This window comes from Phascolarctos cinereus, unplaced genomic scaffold, assembly GCF_003287225.1.
Source record: "Phascolarctos cinereus isolate Bilbo 61053 unplaced genomic scaffold, phaCin_HiC Scaffold_2;HRSCAF=192, whole genome shotgun sequence".
NCBI classification, from domain to species: domain Eukaryota; kingdom Metazoa; phylum Chordata; class Mammalia; order Diprotodontia; family Phascolarctidae; genus Phascolarctos; species Phascolarctos cinereus.
Window position 1 is genome coordinate 382,289,657 of NW_027555625.1, and position 11,017 is coordinate 382,300,673.

The 11,017-nt window shown below is 48.4% G+C and overlaps 1 protein-coding gene across 2 annotated transcripts in view; it reads right to left on the bottom strand.

The window, feature by feature from the left end:
- Window positions 1-4,104: 4,104 nt before the first annotated feature.
- The window catches only part of PDGFRB (platelet derived growth factor receptor beta), a 68,692-nt gene continuing 61,779 nt past the window's right edge, over window positions 4,105-11,017 (bottom strand). For both annotated transcript variants that reach the window (XM_020964208.2, XM_020964209.2), the window contains 4 exons: window positions 9,997-10,096; window positions 9,766-9,871; window positions 8,006-8,238; window positions 4,105-7,453 (listed from right to left, as the gene is read on the bottom strand). In XM_020964208.2, the coding sequence (XP_020819867.1) occupies window positions 7,261-7,453; window positions 8,006-8,238; window positions 9,766-9,871; window positions 9,997-10,096 (632 nt within the window). In that variant the 3' untranslated portion in view covers window positions 4,105-7,260. The remainder of the gene's footprint in view (window positions 7,454-8,005; window positions 8,239-9,765; window positions 9,872-9,996; window positions 10,097-11,017) is intronic.

Here is an 11,017-nt window from a genome sequence, read left to right on the forward strand (position 1 = left end):
TGGCCACCTGAGGGCATAAAAGGCTACAATCACATAGGGTCATGTCTCTTCAAACTTGGAGGCTATCCAAAGACTGCAGTCCTGTTGACCAGATGCATTTCCAAACGGAGAGGATTCCTCTCTCCTTAGTATCTTATTGAATATCCTTCCTATGCTTTGGCTAGGTGAGTCTCCTTTTAGTAACTGTTGAATAATTTGTGACTGCCCCATTTTGTCTCAGCATTGAACCAACAGGGTGCCAGCCTGTGTCAGGCCTTCCCTAATACCTCTATGCCCTATCTCCAAAAGGGGCTCCAGTAGATAGGGGCTCTGGAGCCACTGGAAAGGTTTGGAACCTGAGCCTCAGGCCAGTACATAAAGAATCCCCTTCCCTCTGATCTCCACTGACTGCATGTGCCCTTCAGGTGCTGCTCCCCCATCCCCACCTCCAGCGCAACACAGCTGGTGACAAGGAGCTTGGCACACATGGCTGTCTTGTGTGTTGGCTCAGCCAGAGGCTCTGAGTGGCCTGGCAGGAAGAGAGACCACAGACGTCCTCTGGTAACAACACACGCTCTGGACAGCCCAGACTGCCACCGCTTCCCTGATTCAGATCCAGTGGTCACGTCCAGCAATGGTCATAACGTTGTCCTGTTCTCCATGCATGGGACCATCACAGCGCCCACGGTAGGCACTGCCAAGGCCATGGCTACCCAGAGCCAGTTGTCATTTCACCCACACAGACCCCCTCCCAGGGGGCCCACTCTAATTTTGCTACCCTTCCCCTTCTTCCTCCCTGGCTCCCTTTCTTGTCGACTTCCCCCTTCTTACTCCTTACCTCCCCCCAACCCCTGCATAACACACATCCCCTTACTGACTCACTCTCTAGCTCCTTCTTCTTTTCCAGGTTCTGAGGCTTTCCTCAGCCCCTCCAGCTCTGACCTTCAGCCACAAGCTCATGCAGGATGCCTTCCACCACTGGTCCCTAGGGATTGCCCAACTCTCAGCCAAGCCTCTCTGGAGCTGTGCTAAATAGCATAAGCTGAAACAGATGGGGCACTGGTGAATGCCAGGAGAGAGCCATGAAAATCCCAAAGGAGAAATCAGGAAGGAATCAAGGAAAGGCCTTGAAAGGCCCCCACTGTTTGGGAGCTGGATAATCTAGCAAGAAGGATAGGGAGAAGAGCAGGTCAAGTGACCCACTTTCCTAAGGACCGCTTTCTTAAGCATCACCTAAACAAGCTACAATTGGCAGGTGCTCACAGCCCACTCCCATTGCTCCAGGAACAATCCTCCATTGTAGCAAAAAAAAAAAAAAAAGACAAAAGACAAAACTAACAAAAAGAGCCCCACCTTGTAGAAAGCCCCCTGGGCTAAGCATTAGCTAAGAGTCTTATGTTTGTGTCCTGGATTTGCCACTAGACGATGTCACTGTGTGACGCTGGGCAAATCACACTCCTTCACTGGGCCTCAGTCTCCTCCTACCCAAAATAAGCAGATTTGACTAGATCAGCTGTTCTTCACTCTTTTTGTGTGTCATGGACCCATTTGGCACCGCTTCACCCCTGGTTAAGCTTTTCAGAACAATATGTTTAAATGCATAACAAAATACAGAAGTTTCCGAAGGAAACAAATTATAGAAATAGTTATCAAGATATTTTTTAAAAAGTTCACTGACCCCGGGTTAAGAACTCCTGTACTAGAAGATCTGTAAATTCTCTTATAGCTCCAATATTCAAAACTGTAAAGTTCTTTCAAGCTCGATCAATATTATATAACCTAAGGTTCCCTCCAGCTTTGTCATTCTCTGTCCCAAGACCCCTTCCAGTTCTAACATTCTATATTCTAAGAGTTTTCCAGCTCATTATCTTTCCTCTAAAATCTACCTTTTAAAAAATTTTCCCTATGGGGGAGTTGGGGAAACACCATCATTTTTCCAGTCATCCAGGTTCAAAACCTTGAAGTTGTCCTCAACTTCTCACTCTCATTCAACCTCCACCTCCTATCTGTTGCCTAATTGTGTTGTTTCTATCTCTTGCATTGGTCTTCTTATTTTTACTTGCATGGTCACCATGCTAGTTCAGGCCCTCATCACCTCTCAGCTGAACCATTGCAATGGTCTCCTAATTGGCCTCCATGCCTCAAGTCTCTCTGTCCTCCAATCCATCCTCCACACAATTGCCAAAGTGATTTTCCTAGATTGCTGGTCTGACCATGGCACTTCCCCACTCAAAAATTGCAGTAGCTCCTTATTGCTTTTAGAATCAAATTTAAACTTCTCTGTTTGTTGTTTAATGACCCTTACAACCTAGCCCTAACCTACTTTTCAAGCTTTATTATGTATTAGCCCCATCCTGAAACTGTTGTTCAAATATGTCCAACTCTTTGTGACTCCATTTAGGGTCTTCTTGGCAAAAATGCTGGAGTGGTTTGCCATTTCCTTCTCCAGATCATATCACAGATGAGTAACTGAGGCAAACAGGATGAAGTGACTTGCCCAGGGTCACACAGTTAGTAAGTGTCTGAAGCCAGATTTGAACTCACGAAGATGAGTCTTCCTGACTCCATGCCTGGCACTCTATCCACTGTGCCACCTAGTTGCCCTGAAACTCTGTGGTTCGTCTAAACTGGCCTCCTCCCTCATTCTCACACATATTGTTCCTTCATCTCTGGGCTTTTCACAGACTGTCTCCATCCCTGGGTTGCACAACATCTTTACCTCTGCTTCTTAGAATTTGTGTTTTCCTTCAAAACTCAGCTTAAGTGACACCTTCACTATAAAGCCTTTCCTGATCTGCCCTTCCCTACTACTCAACTGTTAGTGCCCTCCCTGAATTATCTTGCATTTATTTGGGCATATACTTTGCATATACTAGCACATGCATATGTTGTATCTCCCAGTGAAACGTAATATATTTGAGGGTAGGGACTGTGTCACATTTATCTTTTGCACTTCGAGCATCTAGCCCAGAGTCGGCACGTAGGAAACGCTTAATAAAAGCTTGTTGATTGATTTGAGCATAGACCTTCTATGGCTTGAGATTTTTTTTTTCCTAGCTCTGACATCACATGTTCTGAAGCTATGGTTCCTGTTTTTTTCAAGTAGGAGAACCCCTCATTAATGTAAAAAATTTTCACAGACACTAATAGGATAGTATTTGTACTGTCAGTATCCTTCGAGAAAATATTTGTGTGAGCATAGCCCCCTTGTAGAAATAACTACATGTTCTCTAGGGGTTCATAGCTCATGGATTGGGAACCATTGTCTTAAGGCCCCTTCCAGCTTTAATGTTTTATGTTCTAGGGCCCCTTCTAGCTTCAATATCATATGTTCTGGAATTCTGATAACTGTCCATTTTTATCATCTGTCTTTCTCACCTGTGTGAAAATTGTTTTATTTGACCCCAGAGCATCCCTGTGAGGGAGGCAGGTTGGAAACTATTGTCTCTATTTGATAGATAAGGAAACCAAGGTTCAGAGGATGGATGGGACCTGCCCAAGATTGCCTTGCAAGTGAGAAGCAAACCAGGGTCTAGAACTCAGTTCTCGGGCCTCCTTGCTCAGTGCTGGTAGAGTCAGGAGAGGAGCTGATGACTGATAGCCAGTCAGACAATCAATGGTGTTAGCGGGAGGAAAGGGAGGACCAAGGGGCTGTAATGGGGAAGAAGTAGCTTGGCCTGGCTCCTGGATGCCTTACTGTATACAGTGCCTTGGAGATGTCACTGTGTCCTCAGGAGACAACATTCCTGAAAGCTAGGTGGCTCACTGGATAGGACAGAGTGGATAGAGTGTAGGGCCTGGAGTTAGGAAGACCTGAATTCAAATCCCACCTCAATATATTTACTAGCTGTATGACCCTGGGCAAGTCACTTAACCTTTGTCTGCCTCAGTTTCCTCACCTGTAAAATGGGAATAATAATAGCATCTACTTTCCAGGGTTGTCATTTGTAAGAACTGTTGTAAGGATCAAATGAGATAATATTTATATAATGCTTAGCACAGTGCCTGGAACATAGTAGGCAGTTAATATATGCTTTTTCTCTTCCCTTCTCTTCCCTTCCCCTTCCACATCTGCTGAAACAATCTTCAGGGCAGGGCGCAGCAAGAAACAGCAAAGCCAGAGGATCCAGAGCACCATGTTTAATATTAAAACCTTTCCCTTAAAAAAAAAAACGAACAAAAAACATATACAGATATGTAAAGTTGAGTGCGTAAAAAATAGTATCTCAGTTGTTTAAATGTGAGTTATTGTGAGTTTTAAGTATACACCTGTAAGCTAGCTGTGATGGTATCTTTGGTACCTTAGTGCCCTCCAATTCCCTTCCCTCCCACCCATGACTCCTCCTGTGACTTAAACAAAGGCTGGCAAGGAGTTGGGCTTCCCTGCAGGGGCTCAGATATAGAACTGAGAAGCTCAGAGTGGATTTGCTCAGGGCTACTCCTTGCCTAAGCATCTCTAGGGGCTCCTCTGGAAGACTGGTTTGGGTGGGGGGAGCCTAGAAGGAGGAGGAGAAAGGAGGATCGCCTATGTTCATGCATCCATGTGCTGGCATACCAACCACATCAGCTACCTATATCCTGATCACCTACCCTGTCCCTGTACCTACTCCCCAACCCACTGTTTAATTCACACTCAGAGGGCAACTGTTGTGCCTTAGCTGGGCCTGGCCCCTATCTCCATTCTAGTGAGTGGGGATCCACCCTCTGTTAGAGAAACTCTGGCTTTAAAAGTCCTCTTGGTCTAGGTTTAGCATGGGGGGAGCGGGAGCAAGAAAGGGCACTGGGGAGCAGAGAGGGTAGGAAATTGAGTTCTTTATGAATATCCAGGTCAAGGTAATGCTGGACCCCAGTTCTGAATTCAATGGGCCAGTCACTGTCCAGTGGGCTGACCCTCTGGGTTGTCTCAGTCAGATCCTTCACCATTAGCCTTGAGGGCCAAGGAAACCCGAACCCACTTATCCCAGCATTTCCACTACACTATATGTGCATGGGGTTGGTGAGGGCGAAGGAATGCACAAATTGATCCTTGCCTCTGTGCTCATAGATTAAAAGCCAAATAATGGATGAAGCAGGTTCCATTCAGGCCCCAACTGACAGGAGGCTTCTACTGACCAGGATAATGGGGGAGGAGAGGAAAGAGTCCAGGACAGGACAGTCAGATGGTCTTGAAATATATTTCCTAGTGCAGACGTGAACTTTCCAGTCCCAAAAGAAGCCTTAGCCAAGAGAGGATAGTGAGCAGGCTAGCCGAAGAGTAGACTCCAGGAGTCAGGGAAGCAGGCAAAATCATGGGTTTCCCCGGCTCCTAATCCCTGGTTCATGTTATATCCCCTCCCTCCACGTGAGCCTGGATGAAGCTAAACCATCCTGGGCATAGGAGAGAGCACATGCCCATCTGTCAAATGCCCTCAGAGGGGTCAGGTAGAGTGGAAGTCTCCCACCTTCTGTTTGCACAGTGTTGGGGCTTTCTTTCCAAGCTCAGGACCCCCAAATGGCCTGAGAAATGGGGAAGCCAGAATCTGCTCTGGGTGGCTAAAGGAAGGCAGGAGATGCTAAGAAAAAAGCTGCATAGGACAGTAGTTCCTAACTTCAGCCCCAAATGTAGCCTCTATTCCCTGTAAGTGGATGGAGATAATGGAGAACATCACCCAGTTATATGGGCAGGAGAACTAGAGGCAGGTGAACAGGAGGCCACCTCACTGGAAGGGAGGCTCTACCACTGTCCAAGTACATGGGGCTGATGTGGGTAGGGAGATCATCCAGAATCATCTTGCATGAGAGTTGGAACAGTCCTGAGAGGCCATCTCTCATTTTACAGAGGAGGAAACTGAGGCAAAAGGAAGCTAAATGACTTCTCCAAGGTAAACTAGGTGGTAAGCAACAGAAGTGGGTGATGGCATTCCTATCTTGACTGCCCAGGCCCCGAGATTTTCCCAGGGTCCTAGCTGGGTAGAGGAGAAAACAGCCTCACAAACTTGGCTCTGCGAAGGACCACTTCGTTCAATGACCTACTAGAGGGAATCGTTAAATTCGGAAATCACCTAGTACAGCCTCCCATTCCCTGCAGGGATCCTCTTTACAACTTTTCTGTTGGATGGTCTTCCAGTCTATCCCCAACCCCTGACGCAGCCTGCTCCACTGCGGGACAGCTTTGATCATTGAGTTCTTCCTTGGATTGAGCTCAGACCTTCTTTCCTGAAACTTCTACCCATCTGTCCTGCTTTGGATTACCACCCCATGGTGATGGTGGAGGGCGGGGGTTGAGCAGGGATGCATGAGGGTCATCAGGGGAAACGAGAAGCCGAAGAGTGGGAAGACAGCTCCCTTCTATGGACCCTCAGTCAAATGTCAAAGGAGAAATACAAAGGCGGAGGCCAGTCCAGCTGGCATGGGGGCAGGAGGACTCGAGGGGAGGAGTTCAGGGTTGATTGTATGTTCCTCATGTACCTTCCTTCTCTTCCAGGGAGAAGAGACTTTTGTGGGTGCCTATACAATCAAGCCTCTGGGAAAGGTGAGATCCTGGAGACAATCAACCCTTGGGAGCTGAGCAGGGGAGCACACAGAATAATGTTCTACTAGGATCCCATGTCCTCTGCTCCTCTCTCTCTTCCACCAGGGGTCAAAGTCTGGAGGGACCCTTTTCTTCCCTTCCTTCTCCCCAAGAGGCAGACAGTCTCAATGCAGGCAGAGACCTCAGCCACCTGGTGACTCAGGCAGAAGGCACAGTTGCTAGGAGCCTGGTCAAGGCTTGGCCACCGTGTGGCTCCAGTCCTGGGTAAGTCTGAAAGCCAGAGGCGGGTGGAGTCTGGAGAGAGAGTCTCCTCAGCCTGCGGATGCCCACACCTTCCTCTATATTCTAAGCACTGAGTAGTGTTCATCAGTGCCCCTCCCCTGTTCCCTCAACAGGATTAAAAATCCCCTAATTTGCCCAGGAAATCCGTGTCTCAAGCAGAGGCTGGGGTTGGTTGAAATAGGAGGGTCAGGGGACCAGGCAGCCGCATTCAATGCCGGAGTCTCTGCAAAATGCCCTTTGCTTTAACCTTTTCCCAAGGGAAGACTCTTGGCTGGGAAAGAGCCCAGGGGGCTCCTCATTGAGGCAGACCAGTCCCTGCCACATTTGGGCTAGAAATCTTCTATCCCATAATGAAAAGGGCCAGCCACCACCTCCCCTCTTCACCCATGGGGGAGGCCAGCGTTCATCTGGGAAGGAGAACGAGAGAGGAGAGTCCTTAGAGCAGAGGCAGGGGTGGGGGTGCCTGCTCTCCTCCTGGGTGGGCCCAGCTACAGGAAGCTATCCTCCACTTCCTGGTGACCCAGGCCTGGCCTGGGCTCCGGTTCTGGCTCCAGCTGTGGCTCGGGCTCGGGCTCTGGCCCCCGCTCTGGCGCCTCTGACTCGGGCTCTAGTTCCTCTTGTAGCTCCAGGGGGCTGTCACAGGAGATGGTGGATGATGTGTTGGCTTCGTTCAGGGTAGAGCTAGAAGAAAAGCCAGGCTAGTAAAGGACCAGTGGGGGGAAGGATGGTGGCTATGGACCTGTCCTCCCCTGAAATGCTCCCGCCTGTCAATACTCTTCCTAAAACATGATGCCCATGTGATACTCCTGATGGAATCTGATAAGAGCGGAGGACTACGGGATGATCATCGCCTTGTTTGGGAGCCTTTGCCTCTCTTCAGGCAGGCTAAGATCAGATTAGCTCATTGGGGGTGCCATGTTCCCCCAGATGACCCATACGGAGCTTGAGGTCCCTAGGAAACCCAGGTCCTTTCGTATGAACCATTATCTGGACAAACTTTCATTATTCTAGAGCATGAGAAAGGATCATATGGTTGAGGGTGAGCTTTGAAAACCAGCCTGATTGGCTGCCTGGTGTCTCTTTCCTCCTGCTCCCTGCTATCATTTTCTTTGCACCCTTTTGCTTTGCATAATCAGGACTCTGACCATAGTGGAAGCTCAGGATGGACACACTACAATGAGGCTAGAACTTCCTTGCCGGAGACAATTGACTGAGAAGGCATGTTCCACTTACCTAGCAAGGCTGTGGGAACTCTCCAGTGGGGCCACATCGGGTCCTTCAGGCTTAGGGTCCGGCAGGGGGATAATGTAATCATTGTCCCCCTCATTCTGCTGCACAGCCGTATAGAGGACAGAGCTGGTGTTGAGGGGACCCCTCGGGCCACCAAATGCAGGGAGCTGAGCTCGGGTCCGCAGAATGGCTGGGTGGTCACTCCTCAGAAATTCTTCATCTACTTGCTGGTACTTCTGTTCCCACGGGGAAAGATGGGGGGCGGTGAGTGGGACGGCATCGGCTGACGCGCCAACCAACTTTGCTCTTTCTAGCCTCAACGTTCTGTGTGCTGTGATTCTAACGAATCACGTCTGCTTCTCACCTGTGTCTCATTTTATTTTTTTTTTCAGGGAGGGGGAAGGCACAGATCAGAGTCCAGACACACCCTACCCAGTACTCAATGAGATTAGGGTCTCCAAAATAGCCACAGTTGGAGACATATGACTTACATTCCTGCCTCCACCATGGTGGGGCCTCCCTTGCTGTGAAATGGAAGCAAAAGTAGGGGTGGGGATGGGAGGCACTTCATTAACCCTTCAGCCTTGTCCAAGAAATTGGCCTGGCCCAGGCTGCTTCCCCACTGTGTTGAGCACCGCATCTCACACCCATTTTGCCTCCATCTACACAACTGCTTAGTGAGGCACAGGGGAAAAAGTCAGATTCTCTCAACTCTTTTCTAGAGACACAGAATCACAGGATATCAGAGCCAGAAGGGACTTCTATCTATAACCTCTAGTCTGACTCTTCTTTCACAGAGGAGGAAAGAGAGATCTTGGGAGGGGAAGTGAATCTGTAAGTTCTCAAGGATGACCCAGACTTACTGGCAGCCATAGGACATTAGGCTATGGTGTGTTTGGGGGTGCAGAGTGGGGGAAGCTGTCTTAGGCAGTGATACAAGTAGGGAGGAGTGAGCAAGCCATCAAGTCAGGTGCAGCTTACAATGAGAGGGCACAGGAACCCAGTAGCTGCTCCCCGGCTCCCCAACCTGCAGAGGAGGGGCTGAAGCCACAGTCTGTTTCCTGCCTGCCTTCCCAGCCTTCTCCCCCCACCCCCACCTCTCATTCTTCTCTTACACTTCCTTTGACGTTCCAATCCAGCTGGCCCATGGTCTCTTTCCATCCTCCCCACCTCGCACATATTCAATCTCTCTTCAACTTTACTTTTCACAATCTTGTATTTTTCTCTGCCTGTCTCAGCTCCAGTGCCACCTCCCAAAGCTTTCCCAATCCAATCCACATCTTTTTAGTGCCTATATGTGCCAGACACTGTGGCCCTCCTAGTTGTTGATGTTCTTTCTCTCCTCAAATTACCACGTGCTTAATTAGCTCTTATTTCATCCCCTACTAAGTTCCTTGAGGGCAGAGATGGTTTTGTTTTTAATCTTTGTATCAGTGATGTACAGAATATTGCCTTGCACGTAGATGGCAGTTTAATGAATACTGACCTGTACTGTACTGTGAAGAAAAGGTGATGACATTTAGTTTGGGAGTGAGATTTGGTGGTCTGATAAGGACTTTAGGAACCCAGGGCAAAAATAGGTCTGGAGCTCCTCCCAGCTTTATATACCTTTATATAAAGTTATTAAGTCCAGCTTCAGTGTGAGATCACTCTCTTCCAGTTAGCCTTCCCTGGTTCCCCTTCTCCACATCCCCACCTCAAGCTGAAAGTGCTCTCTCTTTCTTCTGAAGGAATGAGCGACAAGGCCACTGACCACAATTTACCTTCTTGTAGCCCTCCCCCAGGAGGCCCTCCATCAGAATGACCAGCTGAGAGAAGGAGGGTCGGATCTCAAATTTCTCCTCCCAACACTTCTGCATGATTTCATAGCTGAGGGGGAAAGAAGAGAGTTTGAGGGACTCGGAATCTGCATTTCCCCTTGGATCAAAAGCTGGGGTTAGAAAGGGGGCAGAGGCAGGGAGTTGGGGGTCCTGAGTTCGTTGGGTCACACTTACATCTCTTCTGAGGCATGGGTGGGCTTGGCCATGCGGTAACCACGCTTGATGGCATTGTAGAACTGCTCATTCATGGGTAACTCTGGGTAAGGGGTGCCGCCTGCCAGGGACACAAAAAATCACAGAATCAGAGATTCGCAGGGCATTGAGCTGGTAAATGCCTGAGAGCAGCACGGAATGGAGAGTTGTAAAGAACCTTAGTGATTAACCAGATTAACTAGAACAACCCCTTTATTTTACAGATGGAAAAACTGAGACCCAGAGAGATTAAGTGATTTGTCCAGGGTCACGCAGGCAACAAATGCTGGACAGTTGGAAATTGCAGAATAGACTCAGAGTGGGAGGGCATCTAGTCCAATCTACAATCCAATACTGGAGTACCCTCTACAATGTCCAGCCTTTGTTTGAACATTTCCAGTGCTGGGTAACTCAATATTTAAAGAGGTAACCTGCTCCATTACTGCTAAGTTAGGAAGTTCTCCTTTACCCTGACCTGAAATCACCTCCCTGGGACTTCCTCCCACTGGTTCTCTTCTGTCTTCTAGGGGTTATTACCAGCAAATTTAATCTCTTCCACATGACAGTTCTTTTTGTTTTATTTTGTATTTGCTTTTTGGTGATGCAATTAGGGCTAAGTGACTTGCCCAGGGTCAGACAACTAATAAGTGTCAAGTGTCTAAGGATAGATTTGAACTCAGGTCCTCCTGACTCCAAGGCCGGAGCTCTATCTACTGCACCACCTAGCTGCCCCTATGACAGCTCTTTAGGTATTAGAAAACGGAAGTCACGTCCCCTCAGAATCTTCTCTTCTGCAAGCTAATGGCGCAGGGGTTGCCTTCTTCTCTGGAACAGGTTGGGAGAAAGCATGCCTCATAACTCTGGGGTTTACTCTGAATAAATCTAATCTCTTCCACATGACAGCTCTTAGGTGTTAGAAAACCAGAGTCATGTCCCCTCAGAACCTTTTCTTCAAGCTAATGGAGTAGAAGGTGCTTTCTTTTCTGGAACAGGTTAGGAGAAA